The 22751-nt window shown below is 31.6% G+C and overlaps 1 protein-coding gene across 21 annotated transcripts in view; it reads right to left on the bottom strand.

The window, feature by feature from the left end:
- LOC126706895 (putative disease resistance protein At1g50180) overlaps positions 1 to 16630 on the bottom strand; it is a 59514-nt gene extending 42884 nt beyond the window's left edge. For 3 of the 21 annotated variants that reach the window (XR_007648741.1, XR_007648737.1, XR_007648740.1), the window contains exons 1-4: positions 15356 to 16630; positions 5832 to 7487; positions 5608 to 5648; positions 4952 to 5033 (exon numbers count right to left, since the gene is read on the bottom strand). Coding sequence is in view for 3 of the 21 variants with exons in the window: in XM_050406473.1 (XP_050262430.1) it covers positions 5839 to 7487; positions 15356 to 16394 (2688 nt within the window). In the remaining 18 variants the exon portion in view is untranslated. Of the gene's footprint in view, positions 1 to 873; positions 1187 to 4945; positions 5034 to 5258; positions 5343 to 5607; positions 5649 to 5831; positions 7488 to 15355 lie in introns of those variants that run through there. The other 18 variants (XR_007648739.1, XR_007648735.1, XR_007648738.1 and 15 more) reach the window with 13 other exon arrangements.
- Positions 16631 to 22751: the final 6121 nt, after the last annotated feature.

Raw genomic sequence — 22751 nt, forward strand, 5'->3', positions numbered from 1 at the left:
CTAGTAGGATCCCAATTATCATGTCATAAGAAAACCTTCTACCATCCCCAACATCAAACTTTATGAACCTTCTAACCTCACTTCTAAGTTTTATGACAACTCTGAGGCACCATGTACAATCTTGTAGGACCTTTAAAGTCCAAAATTACTTGCCATGAGGTAAAATCTAGCACTCCTCTCAGTACCAATGGAGGCATAGAAAGTTCAACAATCCTTGAGGTTGAAGTCAAACTATGCTAAGCTGTTATAAATTCTAAAATGTTTGCAAAGAAATAAAACTCCCATATGGTTATCAACTCAAGGGTCACCTAAAACATTAATAATGGGTATACTAAGAATTGAAACGTAAATAATCATTTGATACTACTCAAGAGAAAATTTTCAAAAAAACATATCCTACATATGCAATGGCTATGATTCCCCACTAATCACAATAGTATAAGAACATCATCTTCTAATTTACAAGAAGCATTTTACAACTCATATTCACCTAACACTCCATTCAACTAGAACTATATAAATTATTATTATTAAGAATAACCAAATTCCTTTCTAATGATTACTTTGATTTTATATGATATTTAATTTAGTGTTTTGATTATGGCATAAAATCTAAAAGGAATAAAAGCTCCATCTAACATAATTTGTCTGCATAATTGCTGATTTTCACAATTGCACATAACTAGGTTTTAGTTACCTTATTGATATAGAAAAAACAACAATTTCCATCCATGCTAATTGATATTCCCAACTCAATAAGATAAATTTCTACAGCTTAACACAAGGACAGATTGAACTAGCATCACTAGTTACAAAATACATCAAAAATGCAATGAGATAAACATAATTTGAAGAAATATGAGGAATCCCACATTAAATGAAGAATTATTTTTCTCCTCCAATGATACATTGGTTTCTTTTATTCAACAGAAGATACAAACAAAAAATGCAATCATAGCAAAGCAGAAAAGCAGAACAAGAAAGCAGCACAAACAAATACAGTACAAATGCAAACAAACCACCTAAGAAAATATCACAACATAGAGAAACATCACCAAACAAACAATTCTTTACATCACTACCCATAGGCATTTGAGAATATGTTTAATGAGTCTGTGAAATCATATTCTTCAAATTGTATAACAGACACCAACCCGTACCAGTTGCAGACCATGGATGATTTCAACTGCAAAAAAACCGAAGGTGAATGATTAATCCCAGAAACATAAAAAACGAATTAAAATGAAATATATTGTAGACATGAACTCATTAAAGTAACATTTAGAACTATATTTATACCATATAACAATATGTTTATGCTATAGGAATGAAAAGAAAGTAGGACCCAAAAAAAAAAAAAGGAAGACCCCAAAAAAGGGGAGAAAAAGAAAGAAGAAAATGTTAATAAAAGTGGCAAAAATTAAGGACCCATGTACAAATCTTGTGGGTCCTTTATAGTACAAAAATACCTATCATGAGGTAAAATCTTGCACACCTCTCATTGCCAATGGAGGCATAGAAAGTTCTACAATCCTTGAGGTTAGAGTCAAACTATGCTGAGCTATCCAAGTTGTAAACACTAAAAATGTTTGCATAGAAATAAAACTCTCATATAATTATCAACTCAAGGCTTGCCTAAAGCATTAATTATGGGTATACTAAGAAATGGAAAACTAAATAATCATTTGATACTGCTCTCAACAGAAAATTTTCAAAAAAATATCCTACATATGCAATGGCTATGATTCCCCACTAATCACAATAGTATGAGAACCTCATCTTCTAGTTTACAAGAAGCATGTTGCAGCTTATATTCACCCAACACTCTATTCAACTAGAACGAATTAAGTTCTTGTTAAGAACAACCAAATTCCTTCTTAGTTATTACTCTGATTATGTATGATACTGAATTTATAGAGTTCCAATTATGGCATAAAAAATCTAAAAGGAATAGATGTTCCATCTAACATTATTTGTCTACATAACTTTTTATTTCTTAGTTGCACATAACTGGTGTTTTAGTTACCATATGGATACAGAAAAAGCAGCGATCTCCATCCATGCTAATTGATATTCCCAACTCAATAAGATACAGTGCTACTGCTTAACACAATGACCGACTAAACTGGCTTCACTATAAACAATATACATCTAAAATGTTGTGAGATAAACATAAGTTAAAGAAATATGAGGAATCCCACATTAAATGAAGAATTATTTTTCTCCTCCTATGATACATTAGTTTCCTTAATTCAACATAATACATGAACAAAGGATGCAATCATAGCAAAGCCATAAAAGTGGAACAAGAAAGCAACATTAAAACAAATACACTACAATGCAAAAAAGCCACCCAACAAATTAGTACAACACAGAGTGCCGTCACCAAACAAACAAATCTTTAGAGCATTAGCATTGGGGGGTGTAAAACCCCCCCAAATTGCTATTTTACAATCAAACAAGCCCAACATGAGCTTTATCCTGGTAGATATAGCTAAAAAATTTTAGCAATCATGAACAATGAATGCTTATATATACGAATTACTGTAGCTTGAGGGTAAAGGAAAATATATTATTTTAATGAAAAATACCTCCTCTCTCCCTGTCTCTTCAGTCTCTCATCTCTCAACAAAAGCTCTCTCTCTCTCTCTCTCTCTCTAAATCTCTCTTCTCCCTTCTCTTTGAGCTCTCTCTCTCTAAATCTCTCTTCTCCCTTCTCTTTGAGCTCTCTCTCTCTCTCTCTCTCAATTTTGAGTGGCGGTTTGGGCAGCGGTTTGGATGGCTATAAAGCCTCTTCAAAACACACAAAAGCAACCCCTAGTATAGCCCCATTGAGCTAAACTTTCTCTAGTTGTCAGTTTGTTTTTGATTCCCAACCAACCAGTAAAGGCAGCCATGGGATAGCAAGGCTAAACCACAACATTCTCCACCATTCCACCTCATCTTCCTCAGCTCTAAGTTCATTGCCAGTGGCTGCAGAAGGGTAGAGGCCTGATCTAGTAGCAGACCACCTAGCTTTATCTTCATCTTTAATCTCAAGGCTTGTCTAAAACATCAATTAGCTCTAAAATGTTTGGAAAGAAATTGAACTTCCATATGGTTATCAATTCAAGGTTTGTCTTAAACATCAATTATAGGTAATCTGAGAAATGGAAAATATAAATAATCAATTGATACTGCTCTCAACAGAAAAAATTCAAAAAATTGTCATACATATGCAATGGCTATGGTTCCCACTAATCATAATAGTATAAAGACGTTGTCTTTTTAACCAACTGTTAAAATTATGGTTGAATGTCTAAATTCACCATTTCCTAATAGCTTAAAATTTTGGGATAATCACAACTAGTGAAATTGAAGCAATGCTTTCAGTACACGGAAATGAGAATTCCTCTCCTCAAAAAGCCATCCATGAGTAAGCTATCCAGTTGACATGTGGCAAAGGAAGATATTCTAGGTAACAACAAGTAATCAAAAGCATATGTCTTGCCCTTATCTCAACTTTAGGTGTGATATTATATCAAGTATTTTCAGGAAAACATTATGTAGATTAACCTGTTTTGATTAGAGTAAGTAATTAAAAGCATATCGTATATTTTGGAAAGATAAATATAACTTGTTTGATGTTCTAGTTGAAGTATGAATGATAACAAGCAAGTATTTTAGAGAAAATTATAGATGAATCTTCAATATCAAGGAACTATAGATTCAATAGCAAGGAACTATAGATGAATCATGTCATTGAATTTTTTTGATTTTCCTCTGTGAATGTGTTAATTAACCAAAAGAACTTATAATCATCTTCATTGGCTGTTATAATGCTACTTGCTCTCTCAGTAAATGAATGTTATAAAAAATGACAAGCAAACAATTCTTAAGCTGCATAAGTTCATCATCAGTTGAATGTTTGCCAATTTGAACTCTCATGTCTTCTTGATTTGATGAAGATGCAGAATTCTGTGGATTAAGGATCTAGTATGTCTGACTAGCTAGCATGGGAAATCCTATATACAGATTTCCTTGGTTGGTGATGGCTGATAAAATTAGCTTATTGGACAACTACATGTCCTAAATCGTAAAACATTGAAGCAACCTAAATGATTCTGGCAGTAAGACAGTGCATAAAGATTAAGACTAGCAATATTTCCCGGTAAAGGATACTCCTCAAATTGGCAAGTTTTTATCATCTACATAAAAAGTTCAGTTTTTACTTTTTCCATCGTTTCTTTAATTTTAACAGTTTGTGGTCTTAAGCTTATAATGTAAAGGTCACTAGAAAGACTACACATATTGAGCATCTTTGCTCAGTACATGGTCCACAATCAAAGCGCAATATATGAGAATGAAACAGGGCTAGCTAGTACATGTTTCTTGAGTGAAGAAAGATAGAACATGATTGATGAAATATTTGGCAAGTTGCACACTATAATATCCTTATTACACATCTTGCATACGAACTAATACTAAGCACACTATAATCAAGTAGATGACCCTCAAATCTGGGATTCTTGTTTACAAGAAGAATTTCACAATTTGTCTGTATCATTGTTTATTTCTCAATTTCACATAACTAGTGTTTTAGTACACTGATTCCATCCATTCTATTTGATTTCCCAGCTCAATAAGATACACTGCTACAGTTTAACAAAAGGACAGACTGAACTAGCTTCACTATAAACAATATGCATCTAAACTACCGTGAGATAAACATAGCTTAATGAAATATGAGAATCCCAAATTAAATGAAGAATTATTTTTCTCCTCCAATGAGACATTGGCTTCCTATATTCAATAGGATCCATGAACAAAGGGTGCAATAATAGCAAAGCAATAATAAAACAAACAAACAAACAAACAATTTGTTACAGCACTATACATAGGCATCAGAGAATATGTTTATGAGTCTGTGCAATCAAATCCATCAAATTGTACAACTGAAACCAACCCGTACAAGTTGCGAAGTAGTGAAAATATTTTGCTGATTTTCATGGGTTGAAGCAGAGTAGAAAATTTTGCACCATGGACGATTTCACCTGCAAAAAAAAAAAAACACGAACTAAAATGAAAACTCACTAAAATGATTAGGCTCAAAAAAGGAATTAAAATGAAATATGCTATAGCCTATAGACATGAACTCAATAAGAAAGATTTAGAACCATATTTAGAAAACAAATATAGTCATGCTGTTGAAATGAAAAGAAAAATTAGGACCCAAAAAACAAAAGTAGTTAAGACCCCAAACTGTCACAAACTCATACAAAGTTGTAAAGCAATGAAAATATTTTGTTGATTTTTCATTAGTTGAAGCAGAGTAGAAACTTTTGTTCCATGGATAATTTCACCTGCCAAAAAAGAGCAAAGGAGAATAGAGGAAAATAACCAACTAAAATGATTAAAGCCCCAAAACATCAAAAACGAATTAAAATGAATATATTGTATACAAAACTCATTAAAGCAACATTTAGAACTATGTTTGTGCCGTCAACCAATATATTTGAGCTGTAGAAATTAAAAGAAAAACTGTCAAATAAAACTCATTGCTTCATTTACTGATAACAGAGGCAAAAATTAAGATTCCACCACAAGATGAAGCAGAAAAGAATTTACCTGTAATATAATGAGCAGAGAGGTTGTAGGTTCAAAGAGACCTAATAAAAAAGTGGAAAGAATAGATAAGAGCTTCAATCTAATCAAAAAAAGGAAATACCCTTACATTACGGCAATATTTTGCTTGATATTATCGGGGAAATTTTGAATTAATTGGAGAGAGATATTTAGAAGAAAAGAAGCGCCCTAAAATTTATCAAATATGCAAGAATTCATTACTGTACCTGATTATCAATCTCTGTCACAGTCATCAAATACAAGGGAAGGCACATGTTGGACTTTGTCAAAATCCGGTCCTCCTTCGCCAAGCCTATCTTTGAATGACTTTCGCATGCCCCGAATCTCCAATTCTCGGAGGGTGGTGACGAACCTCATTCCATCTGGAATAGTCTTCAACTCGTAGCAATAGCTAATTGTCAAATGGCTAAGACTGGGCATGGCCCCTTCCTCCACCCTCCACTCCTCTAAGTACCTCACATTTACAAGGAGAAGATACTGAAGCAAAGGAAATCCTCCTTTAGAACAAACCATATCCTTCCTTACGAAAGAGGGAGGTAAGAGGCGGAGGATTTTTAAATTGGGCAACTTCTCTAAGGTTGGCATGGGATCTTCCTCAAGAGAAGTCTTCCATAAGGTCAACTTGGCAAGATTTGGAGAGAATTGGTGAGCTTCTGGAAGCTTCTTTATACGGTAATTTAAATTTAGCTTTTCTATAAGCGGACACCTTGATATTAGCATTTGCATTGCAACTGGGGCCCATTTATTATATTTATTCCTCACTTTAAGAACCCGAAGACGGTTGAGTTTAAACCATGTGGGAATTTGGATGGTAGTGGGCTGGACATTGACTAATGTGTGCAAATAAGAAAGATTAGCCAATTCCAACTTACCACATACCCAATATTCGTAGGGTAAATAAAGATGCTTCAACTGTTTCATATACTTGAACACATTTGGCACTCTCGTATATAAGTGCATACATGGGACAGTGAAGTAACGGATCCGCAAATCTAGTGTCTCCAAGCATCTCAAATTGCCAATAGACGATGGCACCTCATTTATATTGCTTCCTCTCAGAGATAAATATCTCAGGTGGATGAGACATCCAATGTCTTTAGGTAATTTTTTTGGGTGTTTAATAAAATATTCTAGATGTAAGACTCTAACCAACTTGAATTTTTTGAAACATGACTCATTAAAAACAGATTTATCACTCGGAGGCAGAAGGTAGAGAAGAGACCTGAGGTAAGGATATTCATTAAATTTAATTCGCTTGATGGAATTATCACCTGATTCCGATATTATAGCAAGTCTTCGAACTTTACCAACTTGTACTTCACGTTGTTTCATGGAAAGAGTATTGGTGAAATGGAGAAAATTTTCATCTTGGGCTTTTGATACGCAAAAGTCTCTCATAAGATCATGCATTCGGCAAGTTTTGATCCTTCCAAGTGAGCCCTCTTTCCCCACCAGAACCATGCACCTCTGCACTAGCTCCCTTAAATATCGATCTCCAACATCGTCCATTGTATCTTCTCTTCCTCCTCTGTGCTGAATTTGTGATATAAAACCTTCACCCATCCACATTCGAATCAATTTTTTTGTTTGTATCTCAAAATCCTCAGGGAAATGACCTAAATATAGAAAGCACGGTTTCAAGTGTGAAGGTAAATCATTATAACTTAAAGCTAACACATTGTTGACTCGTGAGTCTTCCACATGAAGGTATGATTTGGCATGTTTAAGCACGTCCTGCCATTCTCCCAAAGTTTGCTTTGTTGCTAAAAGACCTCCAAGTACAGTGATGGCCAAAGGTAAACCCCCACAATAATCAATCATTTCCTTTCCAAACTGCTTCATACAAGTTTTGGCCATAGAGTCTAAAAAGACAACAACAAACAAAATAATGTCATTTTTTTCTTGAACAACGTGAACCACAACATCAACAAATATATATATATATATATATATATATATTTTTTTTTTTTTTTTTTGATAAGTAACATCAACAAATATATATAAAACTGAAACTTTTGATTTTTGGTTGATTTCTCCACAATTTTTCATATCAGCATTTTTTATTTATATTTTTTAATTTGATTTAATTCTTTTGATTTTATAACACCAAATTGTAGAAAATTTATTAAATTTTTTTTTTAAAAAAAAAATAAATTTAGTTGTTTGGTGACATACAACCACTATACTTAAAGGGGACCTAAATAGCTTTTAAAGTATTGCTATCTCATCAGTAGCGTTATTAAAGAGTGAAGTTTTGTTTTTGTTTTTTTTTTTCAAGAAGGTATTAAAGAGTGAAGTAAAGTTGTGTAAAAACTGAAATTGTCCTATGATAGTATTTGTATATGTTAAGGAATTTAAGATACTTGACTCTGACCACCGCACACCCTTGGTGCGATGGTCACTCCACAAGTATTAGTGCTTATGAGGTGTGGGGGGTAAGAATCGGGGTTCAAGTCTCTAAGAAAGAGCTTTACACATATATATATACTTAGATTAGGCTAGAGTAGAAATTCTATCTTGTAAAAAAAAAAATATATATATATATATATATATATACTTGACTCCTTATATGAATAAACTTCTATTTTATTACAAGTACTACAAGGAATTAGTTTAATTAAAAAAGGATTTTTTTTCTTTTTCTTTTGGAAAAGTTTTTTTAAGCTTGTAGAAAAGTTACAAAGAAGAAGGAAAATTTTTAGCACAACTTTGATTTGGACAAGGGCATCAAACTTAAAAATATTTTGTTTCTTAAAAAATAAATAATAGTATAGAATTTTTTTATTTATTTAGAAAATATAGTACAGAATCTATAGACGTGTTTTTTGGGACTTTTTTGCCATTATTATGCTTTCTCAAATTTATTTGTTATATAGCTACAAACGAAACAAATTAATTATATAGTCTCATTTGGAACTTGAGCATCTAAGAGTCAAATTCTAATGTGAATAAGTCAAACTCTGAAATTTGAGTTTCACTAAAAACTTTAAAAGAAATGTTTTTCTTCATGGAATTGGAATCTCTGAAAATTTTTAGATAATCCTAACAAACTATATAATAACTCGATTAATATAAATCTATCCTTAAAAACAACATATTTCCATCAATTTGATAATTTCTATATTGATGATATTTAAAAAAAAAAAAAAAAAAATTCTATCATATTTCCTTATATCTATCAATCACGTTTTCTTGCTCTTCTTTTTTTCATTTTTTTTTATACTAACGTTGATTAGAAATTATAATTTCAATAGGATTTAAACTCTATAATTATATCAAATGAGACTAAAAAAAAAATATATATATATATATATATATATATATATCATTTTTAATTTCAATAGGATTTAAATTTTATACCAAATGGGCTCTACCAACATATTCATCCTTTTGAAAAAAATTATATAACCAAATTTAATTAGGAATCCATAGCCCTAACCAAATTTGATTAGGAACCCATAACCCTATATTATATTATAAATAGTTTTGTTTTTAGGGAGTATCTGTTACAATTTCAACTCAGCTTTTCATTCCTATATTTTATTTTAAATAGGTTTTTTTTTTTTTTTGGGATTATTCTTCCAACACCACTCCGTTGTACAATCTCTTGCATTGATTTTGGTTCTTGGAGTGCCTTCAAAACAAAAGTTATGTAAAGTTTTCTTATGTTTAATGTTAACATATATGGAAGATATTTTGGTTAATTAGAAAAATTTTGATGAAACATAAAATGAAAAAGAACTAAAAATCACACAATCTAAAAATAAATAAATAAATAGTGATTGTATTAGGTAGGCTTTCGGAGATTGTTGTTTTTATTTTTTTGAATTCTCTACGTTCATGTGTATGTATGTATTGGGTTTAATTGAATTAGAATTATCTTTGAAACTTTGGTTTTGATTGAATAATGAAAATGATAGAATAAGTATGTTCCAATATTTGGAGTATTCTATACAAGTGTTGTAGTTTAAACTTGGTATTTGAATTGTTAAATTGTTAATTAACAGTTTCATTATTAATCTATTAATCATGAATAATAATATTGCTATTTGCAACTATCATGACATGGTATCAATGATGTGATCATTCCGAATGCTTTCCTTTAAAGTTTAGATAGAGATTATTTTATGATTAAAAAAATTTACAATTAAAATACTTCTGAAATTACATTTAAACAAAAAACAAATATTGGATATGTTGGATCTTAAATGGCTTCTATTAAACACCATCTTTTATGGCATCATAAATAAATAAAAAATAAAAAAATCATATAGATAGGTATTAGGATATTACTTGGAACTATCATAATGGACTAACGTATTACACATGGTACAGATCTAACTGTAACATCCTATACTATAAAATAAAAATTGGGCGTATGGTTACCTTCTCTTTGAAAAAAATGGTTAAATTCTCATTAATTGTGAAAGTTCACTTTTTGGTAAAATAGAAACTCTGTTTACTAAGTTTTAAGGAATTTAAAATTCTATTTCAAAAAATTTCCAAAACATTAGATTTTATTTTAATTATTTTATATTGTAAAAGAATAAAATCTATACATTACATACAGTCATTACTTCAGTTACCTTCTAAATGATGAAGAATAGGAGAATGCAATTTGTAGATTTACTATCAAGATAACATAGATTAGATTGGTGGTGGATGGTAGATTTAATTGCAGTTGAGTATTGTGTAAAGTCATCACCATAGAATAACTCACACCAGGATATGTTATGTGGAACCAATGATATGAAACAAAAAGAATTTTTCTAAACCGTTATATTAAACAAAAAAATTACTTATTTTCATTCATTTTCAAGTTATACATTTTTTTTGAGTCAATTCATAGACCTTTAAACAAAATAAATACTTTTAATTTTTACTTTAATTATCCCGTACTTCGCACAGATTAGCAACCAGTATTTAAATAATTTGGAAACATTCACCAATTTTTTACTATATTAAAAACACCAAAAACAAAAGTCGACCTACAAGGTTTTTTTTTAATCTTTTATTTATTTTCATTATTTAGCCATATTTTAAATTATCTAGGTATGTCTTTCAAATTAAGACAGACTAATTTGTAGTATCTAGAATTATCATTTGGTCACCACCGCACACCTTTAATACAATGGTCACTCCACAAGTATAAGTGTTTGTGGGATGTGGGGGGCAAGGGCCAGGGTTCAAGTCTTCAGGAGGGAGCTTCACACACATATACACTTAGATTAGGTTAGAGTAGAATTTCTATCTTATATAAAAAAAAAATGCAAACTTTAGGTCTATTTCAAAGTTAGATAATGATCGTACAGTCCAATCAAAAGTACTTCTATCCATAATTGTTAAAATGTATCATGAATCAATTTTTTATTTCCGTGGATTGTGTATAGTAAGATACACACTCCTAATTAAATTTATAAAAATTATAAATATACATATATAAAAAGTATATTCATCATAAATTTGGAATATATTCAACTAATGAATTATTTAATGAACGCTTATGTAATAATCTTTAACAAAAATAACTAGATAAATCAAATTAACATACATTTATAGCACACACGTTTAAATTGATTAAACTTAAAAGTAAAAATACATTACATATGAGCCAAAATAATCATTTCTTTTCATCATATTCTAAGTCAAAGTTATCATCTTGTAAATATATTCCTTCTTTAATATTTTCTTCACCATCATCAATATTTATTATCTCTTTTTGTTATTTTATTTTAATAATTTTTCCTTCATATTTTTTCTTGGCATTGTATTTTCTTAGACTTATAATAATTATAAATAAAAAATAAAAATAATTATATCGTCACTTAATACCGTATTCATAGTATTTAATACCGTATTCATAGTATAGAAAAAAAAATTGCAAATATGAAAGTTAATGGCCAAGTGTAGAGTCCAAATTCTGTAGGGGGAAAAAATCCTCTTGGACATGTCATTTTATTTGGCTTAATTAAGTAGCTCAATAATTTTGTGTTAAAAACAAGTCTAACAATATCTTGGACAAAAAATAAAAGCACAATGTTTAACAAAAAATACTCATTTAAAACCCACATGTTTATGTATCATACAATATATACGATTTTTACGATTTTATGATACGATATAATCCATACAATACGTACCTCTATATCATACAATTCATTAACACTTCCAATATGTCCTTACCATACGAAACTTTTTTTTTACATGCTACAATACGTACATACTGATAACTGTGCTTCTATCAATCACTTAATTCTTTGTATTTATTATATGAAATTGAGAGTAACCGCTTTATTTTGTGCAATGTGTGTGTGTGTGTGAGAGTGAAAGTAGGGATTGAACCCAAAAGGCAACGACTACTAAAAAGAGTGAAATTTATTGGATATGTTGTTATACATGATATGTTCAAGTTTTTTTTTTTTAGAGAGTTTCAACTTATGATATCCACTCATGATGATATCTCTTTATCATCAGACTAAGACACCAATGCATTTTAATGTGTAACATTAATTCAATTATTGTTCAAAATAGTAGTTTTTTGGTCAAATGATTTCAAATAATTTAATAACATCCTTTTTTTCTTTTTTTTTGGGCTAATTGAGTGTCTAGAGTTCTACGATACCTAACTATTCCCCTAAACATGTATAATTTCATTGCTTCACACAAACCTAGTATTCTCAAAAAGAAAAATATTAGAAGTGGTTTCAAGATGTTAGCTAGAAATTTGAACCCAAGACCACATGAATCTCATGAGATCTTGGGAAATATTAGACCAACCCCTTGCCCTTGGGCTTATAACCTAAGTACAATTGGTCATAAAATTTAGAGAAATCTTTCTCTATATTTTATTATTTATATCGGACCTTTTTTTTTATTCTTATGTCTTCAAATACTAGTTAACCATAATTGTTCTTTACAAAAGAAGAGTATTCTTTTCGAGCTAATTTTATAATTTAATTTTGCTAAACTCTTTGTTGTGCCACATTACTAGAAAATCAATTTATTCCTTCTGAAATTTTTTGTTATTCCAATCCAAATCTTACCATTGCACTATAGCCAACCTTCCTCTTCATTTTTTTTCAACTCTTCTCCCACATAAATTCACACCCTACCGTTACTCTTACCCTAACCCTTCATTTTCCATCTTCTTTTCACATAAATTTGCTACTACTCTATGTGCTACTCTTTCTCTCTCTCATTCATCTCATGTATTAAACACAACAAAACAAAAATGTGATTACTCCCCCTATTTCTTCAATTTTATTTCTCCTTTGGTGGATTTTTAATTGTTTATGTCATCTACATGGTGGATTTCTAATTCTACAACTCTAATTTGAGCTCATGCATTTTGTTGTTTTTGGTAAATCTGTTTGGGTTTATGCATTTTTTGGGGTTTTAATTTTAGTAAAAATGTAAAGTGCACCCTCTAAGTTTGACAAAAGTTCATTTTAGTCCTCTAACTTTGCTTTAGTACAATTGAGTCTTCTTAGTTTCAATTTTATTCAACTGAGGCCTCTCCATTAACTTCCATTCATTTTTCTTTTAAAATCATGGAAAATATTTCTCACCAACTAATTGGATTTTTTTTATTAAAAAATTTGAAGAAAAATAATATAAAAATTTAGACACTTAACCGCAACATTTATCGAAATTTTAGGGAGAGATCTTAATTAAATGAACTTGAAACTTGGAGAACTCAATTGAACAAAATTAAAGTTAAAATACTAAAATAAATTTTGGTCAAACTTAGAGAGAGAAATTTACATTTTTACCTTTAATTTTTCATCATAGGTCATTTCTCCCTTATTACTTTGTTTTGCTTTCAATTTTGGATTAATATTTACTTGTTTTAAAAGTGGGAATTTGAGTTTTACACAATAGTTGACTATGTATTAATGTGCGTATAAACTGTTTGGGCAATTGCAAATTACAAACTCTATCTCTCATTTATAAAAATATTCTATTTGAGGCAAAGTTTAATAAAATGTTTATAAGTTTCATCCAATTGCTTTTTTTTTTTTTTTAATTATTTCTTATATATATATATATATATATATATGCATGGTAGGGGCGTGAATCCTACTCACCAACCTATCAAAACCGACCCTTCCAACGCCTCTAGATGATTTTTTGTGGGCTTGTAAGTTAGGTTGGGACCTTTTGTTTAACCTTGAGTTGGGTTAGATTTGAGTTGATAGTTTTTCAACCCAATTGACCCAAGTTAATCCAACGTATATAAGTTCTTTTGTTTCACTTTATATTAAAATGGGCTTAAACGGTTGATGAAAACCCCATTTTTTATAAGGCATAAAACATTTAAACCTACTCCACCAACCCTACCCGGTTCTTGACTTAGGTTGGGTTGTTTTCTATTGCAACCGCCTAAGGCCCCAAGTAAAAAAAAGGCCCCTAAATTTTAAAAAAAAGGCCCCTAAATTTTAACCAATAGGATTATTTATAATCAATAAATAAAATAAATTTTTTTATTAGATGAAAAAAAAATAAAAAAATAGAGAAAAATGCAACGTCGCCCACAATATTTTTCACAACACTTGTACAACTAATGCTAAGTAGCAAGTTATTACAGCCTATTGTTGATGGCAAAAAAATAATTATAATGATATTTTCAAATAAAAAACAAAAAACAGTTTAAAATCTAGGATTTGTTGTAAAAAATATTGTGAATGTTGCACTTCTAAAAAAAAAAGAATAATAATCAGAGTTTAATTAGAAAACTTTTACTAGTTTTCATCTAAATCTACCATTAACACCAAAGTTTTACTTACCACTATCAATCTACCACATCAACAAGTATGAAAATTTTTGTCAAATTTTTTTTGTCTTAAAAATTCAAAAAAAAAAAAAAATTCTATGTAGTTCATGTTAATTAGTAGTAATTTTGCATCTAAATAAGATGATCAATTTTCGCCTTAGGCCCCCAAATGCATCAAGCCGTCCCTGGTTGGGTTAGTTTGAAAATTCTCCAATCCAACCCATGCATGCCCATATTAATCAAACATATTTAACTATATAAAATGTAATATTAACCTGTTAAAAAAATTTAAAAAAACGTTTAACTTATTAATCAAACTAATTTAACCATATGGTTTAAAAAAACGTATTTAACTATATAAAATACAATTTGGAAAATGCTAAAGGAATTATAAATTTTGCAACATGAAGCTTATGAACAGATGTTGTAATAAATGTGATTGGTGGGTTTCAATTACCTCATGATTAAATTTTGAATTGCCTCTTTCTAATGTGTGACATATCAGTTTGTAAAATAAATATGGTGAAACTTGTAGCACTACTCATTCAATAATACAAAAGGTACACATAAGTATCCCTCTGTACAACCAATGTATAAAAGTATCCTACTTTTATTTAAATTTTGCATTATTTTTCATCGTTAAGTAAATATTTGATATTCTTGAAGATACCCCTTTAAAGGCATTTGTTACCAAATATGTAGAGTAATTCAGCTTTGCTATAGTTGAAATTAGAGAAATTAAATCTAGGCATGTTAACATTTCATCTGAAAATATCTCATGCATTGTATTAGTATGTTTTATGCTTGTAACATCTTCATCTACTCTTCTATTTCTTCAATTTATTTACCAAACAATTTTTTTTTTAAATTGATTAATTAAATAAAAAATATATTCAAATTAATTACCAAGAAAGAACAAAATTAATAAAGTAAAGTAGGATTAAATATTACATGTACCTTCTCTTCGAGATATTGCTATCTTCTCAAGCAATTCCAAACTCCTTGTTTCATCTAGATGCTGCAATTTATAAAGGAAACCTCCAGGATCTACATGTAGATGCACTTTTTCATTGCGAGAGGTAAGCAAAATTTTACTTTTAGTATCATTCCCTGAGAAGGCTCCAAGTAGATGGTTCCAAGTCTCAACGTCCCAAATATCATCTAAAATCACCAAACACTTACGCTTCTTCTGAACTTCGCAAAGTTCCTCAACAATCTCTTTAACAGTTAACTTTCGAATTCTTTTCTTTTCTTTTTCATCTGCAGAGCGAAGGCTAATCAGAATATCTTCCCAAACAAGTCTTCTTTGACATTGTTGTGAGATACATGCCCAAGCACGGTGTTCAAAGTGCAGCTTGACTTTGGGGTCGTTATAAACCATTTTGGCAAGAGTGGTCTTTCCCAGACCACCCATACCACATATTGAAGCAACTCTTTTGCCTTCCTCTTCTTTCAGCAAAAACTCCATCAATTCATTTAGATTATTGTCGAACCCAACAACTTCATGTTGAAGATGAGAAAATGTTTGCCTTTGCTCTCGTTCCCTCTCATTCAAAGAACTCGGCCCGCCTGCTTGCATTGTTGATTCTCTTATTATGCCATATTCTTGAAAACTCTGTTTCAAATTAGAAATTCTCTTCTTGATAGCATCAATCTTTGCCCCAACCTGGTGCACCGTAATTCCTTCATCCAAGATGCAAGCACACCTCTTTAGGACCTTTTGTATGCCTCTTCCCTTTCTGGATGCAACTGTGAGGGCATAAGTCGCAATGACATCTTCTGCGTCATAAGCAAGATCTTTCATTTCTGCAACGCCATTCTTTATAAACGCTGATTCATTCTGCTTCGCATCTGCATCTTTCAAAAAGAATTGCATCCGTATAAGCTCTGTTTGTAACTCATGAGCTTTGTCACTCACATCGATCAAGTATATTGCTTCTTGTAGGAGCAAGTCACCAAGGCTTGTCACCACACCGGACACAACAGACACAGCCATTCCTCTTCACCAGAAAGAAGATGAATAGGGACTTTGGATGTTAATTCAGACTATGCAAGAAATTACACTCTTTGTAAGAATTCACTCAACCCTGCCCTTTAGGCACTTCTGTTTCCATTGGATCAGTGATAACAGTTACATAACATGAATATGGTTATATACAGCTTGCTATATGCAAGTTGTTGGAGAGAGAGAGAGAGGAAAATGCTTCAAGCCTTACAGCATAATTATAAACAAGTCGTTAACATTATTTTATAATTATATTTTATATTGTTAAAATTTCATTCCACTTAAATTCGATCTTCTTTCTTTTCGTCAACGGTCAACGTTATCCAAATTTTCCGATCTGGATCCGGGTGCAATTACACCCACTCACATCAATTTTTACAATGCAATTACACCACACCTACTCACGTCAATTTTTATCATTTTCATTTTTTAATTTTATCTTTTTATATTTAATATTTGAAATTTAAAGTTTATTTTTTAAATTTTCAATTTAAAGTAGTTCTGCTTTACTTTACCTCGAGCCCCACCTTTTCTTTACCTCGGGCCCCTCCTTTTCTACTTTACCGAACCCAAAATGAAAATAGAAAAAAAAGTAGTTTTTAGAATTTGTGTTTTCTTCGTCTTTCTATCTGACAATTTTGTGTCAAATCAAATGCCAGTGCCAAAGATAAAGTGCTTTGGATTAAATTTATAAAAGATGCTAAAAAACAAGTCACAAAAAACATTTAAATAAATAAAAAAATAAAAAAAGCGTCTGAGCTACAGTAAGTTGTATCATTGAAATCTCACTGTAGCTCCGATCTTAAAAATATATATATTATTATTTTAATGTTTGTGGTAGAAAGGGTGGTGTGTGATGTTGTTTTTTATTATTTTAATAAGTAGTTTATATTTTTTTAAACGATATGATAAAACAAGAAGTTTTGATGTCAAAAATATTTTAGAGTGAGATGGTATAATAGATAACATAAATTTTTGAGATATTAAGAGCTTGTTTAGTATATATGTTTCAAAATTGAAAATTGTTATTTAAAAATTTTTGTAGAAATACGTGTGGGTGAAAAAGTGTATAAAAATATGTGAAATGCTATTTAAAAATGGAAAATTATTATTTGGAAGCACTCACCAAACACCCCCTAGGTCTCGTTTAATATATAAGTTTAAATACATGTTCTCAATTTTTAAACAATATTGTACGTATTTTCATATACTTTTTCACCTATATGTATTTTAAAAAAAAATTGAAAACTGTTGTTTCAACGTACGTACCAAATATACCCTAAATACTAAGAATCCATTTGATAAAAGAATTCAAATAGTATTGTTTGTATTTTTTTGAAATATATATAAATAAAAAAAATTGTATAAAAACACGTATAATATTACCTGCGGGCTAAAATTTTTATAGTCATTGATCCGAATGCTATTAGCAAACGTTTCAACAAAATAGAAAACGTGAACCATACGAACCACAATTATTCAGCATAATTATAAATAAGTTGTATACAAACTTACAAAGTCTTTTATTTTATTTTTGGAAACCAAAAAATTTATTTTGTTTTTATATTTCATATTGTTGTATACAGCCAGTCTTTTTTTTTTTTAATACTGTGACTGCGAGCCCTGTTTTTTTCCTACTCGTGCTGGCTAATCATACAGTATCTTCTGTATGTCCCTGGCAAAAGATTTGTGGCAGTATTGATGTGATTAGAGAGGATAGCTCTTCTCCGGCCCGGACGGAGCCGGCTTAATAACTTTTGGAATTTTAGACGAAAGTTTTAAATTAAATTTTTTTATTTAAAATCTAGTTTTGGTCAAAGGAATCTTTTTAAATTTTGAAATTTCGGTTAATGTTATTAACGGAAAGATTGCTAATTTCGGTTAATGTTATTATTCCTTCAAGGGGTTTACGTCAAGGGGACCCTCTTTTTCCTTATCTATTTTTACTTTGTGCAGAAGGCTTATCTGGTTTACTTAGACAACAGGTAGAAAGTGGAAGTATCAAAGGAGTAGCTGTTTGTCGTGGTGCTCCTCGTATTTCTCACTTGTTTTTTGCAAATGATAGCCTGATCTTTTGCCAAGCTACTTTGGAGGAGTGTGCAATTTTGCAGCAGATCCTTTCAGTTTATGAATCAGTGTCAGGGCAACAACTGAATAGGAATAAAACTGCTTTATTTTTTAGTAGAAATACTCCAAGGCCAATTCAGGAGGAAATACAAAGGAGGTTTGGGGCTCCAGTGATCCGGCAACATGAAAAATACTTGGGATTACCCTCTTTGGTGGGGTGATCTAAGAGGAATACCTTTAATGACCTCAAAGATAAGTTGAGGAATAAATTATCTGGCTGGAAAGAGAAGCTTCTATCGAGTGCAGGTAAAGAAATTCTAATTAAATCAGTGGCCCAAGCTATCCCAACCTATACTATGAGTTATTTTAAGCTCCCTGATGCTTTGTGTGATGAACTTGCTGGCATGGTGAGGCGATTTTGGTGGGGGCAGCAGGAAAACCAAAATAAATTGACGTGGCTAAGTTGGGATAAGATGTGTGCTCCAAAAGAGGGAGAAGTATGGGTTTTCGTGACTTGAAAGCTTTTAACATTGCTTTATTGGCCAAACAAGGGTGGCGGCTTCAGAATTGTCCAAACTCATTATTTTATCGAGTGTATAAAGCCAAGTATTTTCCACATGGAGATTTTTTGACTGCTTCGTTGGGGAGGCACCCATCCTACTCTTGGCGGAGTATTATGGAAGCCCAGAAGGTTGTTCAATTAGGATGTCGCTGGCAAATTGGTAATGGTAGTTCGATCAGCTTGTGGAGAGATAAGTGGCTGCCTTCCCCGTCCTCACATAAACCTGCAACTGTTCCCCATTTTTTTCTTGATGATGCCTTAGTTTCTGCACTTATTTATACGGAGACAGCAACATGGAAGTATGATATAATCCATGAGGTGTTTCTTCCTTTTGATGCTGAAGCTATCCTCTCTATTCCTCTTAGTCCATCGTTGCCTGCAGATAGGCTGATTTGGGCTTATACTCCTGCTGGCCGGTTCACTGTGAGCAGTGCTTATCGTGTTGCTCGCCAAGCTAGGAATGATACAGAGCAGGGTGAGAGCTCGACCTCACAGCACATGGTGTCCTTTTGGAGGTGTATCTGGAAGTTACCTCTGCCCAATAAAATTAAGAATTTTGCATGGCGTGCTTGTAGGAACATTTTGCCAACAAAGGCTAATTTGTTCTACCGGAAAGTAACCCAGGATGACATTTGTGATGAGTGTGGGGCAGCTGTGGAGTCTACGGCACATGTGCTTTGGCATTGTGATAAGGCTAAGGAGGAGTGGACAGCGGCGAATATCGATCTCGGTCCAGACGTGGGAGAGGTGCGTGAATTTATTGATCTGGTTTGGTATGCTCGGAATGTGAAGCAGTGGTCGGTCCAGGAGTTGGCTCGTCTATTTATTGTTGCCTGGGGTATTTGGTCCAATAGAAATGAAGTTCGAGTTGGTGGGGCTCGCAAGACGGCTTCTGGTATTGCTGGCTGGACGTTGGAGTTTTTAGAAGAGTTTCAAGTGGCAAATCATCGTATCAAGGTGAAGAATCCAGAGGTTGAGGTTGGCTGGGTTCTTCCTCAGCATTTGTGGCTCAAAGTTAATGTTGACGGAGCGGTTTTTGAGAGACAATGTGTTGTGGGCATCGGAGTCGTTATTAGGGATCACTTTGGGCTGGTGTACGCTGCGCTGAGCATGAAGATTCACGCCCCCTTGGGTCCTCTGGAAGTTGAAGCCAAGGCGATGGAGGAAGGACTGAGGTTCGCTTGGGTACATGGTATCAATTCCGCGATCTTTGAAGGTGACTCGTTGGTTGTTCATAACTCCCTCACAGGCTCTGTTACTCCTCCAACCAGTATCTACAATTTGATCTCAGGATCTTTGCTTCAAGCTACTCGTTTCAGAGATTGCTTGTTTTCTGTTGTGCCACGATGTGGTAATAAGGTAGCGCATGGGTTAGCCCAACACGCTAAGTCCTTATCGGATTCTTTCAGTTGGTTAGGAACTTGTCCTCCTTTTGTGAAGCAGTTAGTAGCTTCTGATGTAATGTTTTCTTCTTCTTAATAAAATTGTCATAATTCGCATAAAAAAAAAAAAAAAAAAAAAAAAGAAAGATTGCTAATTTTCTCAAACTTAAAAAAAGAGGAGTGTTATTTCAATTAAAGTTTGGGATGAAGTTTCATTTCTCAAAACTTTAATAGAGTTACATATAATTTATCCTTTTAAGTATGGTCAAATGATGAAAAATTAAAAAGCATTGTGATTGAGCCATAAAAAAATAAAAAATAAAAAAAAACTTCTAGGTTGACTTATCATTTTTATGGTTTTTTTTTATTAGTAACACAAAATACACAGGAGATGGAGAAAAAAGTGAGAAGGAAATACAAGACTTACAACATTGATACTTACAAAATGACATAACCTTTGAAAGTTTCCAAATTATTTAAATAAATTATTACCGCATATAAAATGAGATTACAACTTCTTATTTAAGTTTAATTGCACTATAAATAATTTAATGAAATTTGATACTAGCAGATAGCCTGTACACGGGCTAAAAGCCATATATTAGTATATTCCATATGCTTGGAGCAAGTTTCTCCAAATGCATGTACCATCAATGGTTTATTTAAATTTGAAGTTATTTGTGAGTTTTCTAAAATTTTAAAATATAATTTGATGTTAATACTTAATATTCTATTTGATGTTAAAATATAATTTGAGAAACCGACCAGCCTGTGCAGCTGTACTCCACTACGCCTAAGTCCTGTCATCCAATGCCTATGGCTAAGTTTTAAAGAAAAAACGCGTCCCACAACTATCAATTATCATCGCAGAAAAGGGTACAAAAGGGCAGAAAAGCTATCATGGCATAAAAGAAAAAACGTGTCCCATCCCATCAAATAATGGTGCAGTAAAACTGTAAAACAAACTAAAAATATATAATTTAAGTTAAATAAATAGAAGACTCTGAGTGTTCGTTTGGATGGAGTGTTCGTTTGCGCGTCTGCGAGTTTCATATTTCCTTTTTTTTCTTTTTCTTAGGTTTTATAAACAGTAACTGTAGTGTTAATACATATGAATTCACTGTAGATATAGTAATTTATAATAGGAGTAATATATAAAGTTTCAGATAAAAAATAAAAAAAAAAAGCGGGAGAAACCGATCAGTCTGTACAGCTGTAATCAGTAATCACATTATTAATGCACATGAATTCACTATAGATATAATAATTTATAATAATATATAAATATCAGATAAAAAAATAAATAAAAAAGTGGGAGAAACCGACCAGCCTATAAAGCTGTACTCCACTACTCCTAAAGTCCCCTCATCCTATGCCTATGGTTAAGTTTTAAAGAAAAAACGTGTCTTCCTCCTATCAATTATCATGGCAGAAAAGGGTATAAAGGGGCAGAAAAGCTATCATAGCAAAAAAGAAAAAAAATGTGTCCCATCCCATCAAACAATTGTACAGTAAAAATGTGAAACAAACTAAAAATATATATAACTTAAGTTGAATAAAGACGTAAACACACTTTTACACTCAATTTTGGATTTTTTTTTTCATTTTGGTTTTTATATTTTAATTTCATCATTTTTAGTCTTTAAACCTTTTTTATTTTATCATTTTTAGTCTTTAAATCAATTAACGCATGTTATTTTAGTCGTTTCCGTCGATCAATAAACGAAAATAACTAAGGTGACTAACAAAGGAATTAAAATATTATTAAAAATTCACTGTAACACTCACCTCTCATGCCACATCAAAATTTAATTTAAAATATTTATTTCTCGAATTTAACAAAAGAACAAATATGAGTTAAAAAATTTAAAAAAATAAGAACGCACCAAAACATAAAAACAATAACTGAAACCCAGATTTGGCTCAATGTAAAAAGATTTCAAAGTAAAAAATATTTTCTAGTGAATATTTTTCATAAATGAAAATGATTACAGGTGTTTGGTCGATCACAAAAAATGTTTTGGAAAATAGTTTAAGGTATTTGATTGTGTTTCTAAAAATCCTATAGAAAACACATTCTCTCATATTTTCTCAGCTTCCAAACAAATATTATGATAAGAAATTTGAATATATAAACCAAATCAACAAAAAAATGTAACAAAAAAAATTAAGTCTCCCTCAAAAATAAGCATCGATCGTGAGAGAGGGAGAGGGAGAGATAGATTGAGACAAAGAGAGAGGTAAAGAACCACAAATTGGTGGGTGGGTCTAAAAGAGGCAAGATGGGCGGGTGGGTATGACAGCAGCGAGATTGGCGGGTGGGTCTAATAGTGGCGA

This window comes from Quercus robur, chromosome 11 (assembly GCF_932294415.1).
Source record: "Quercus robur chromosome 11, dhQueRobu3.1, whole genome shotgun sequence".
Taxonomy (NCBI): domain Eukaryota; kingdom Viridiplantae; phylum Streptophyta; class Magnoliopsida; order Fagales; family Fagaceae; genus Quercus; species Quercus robur.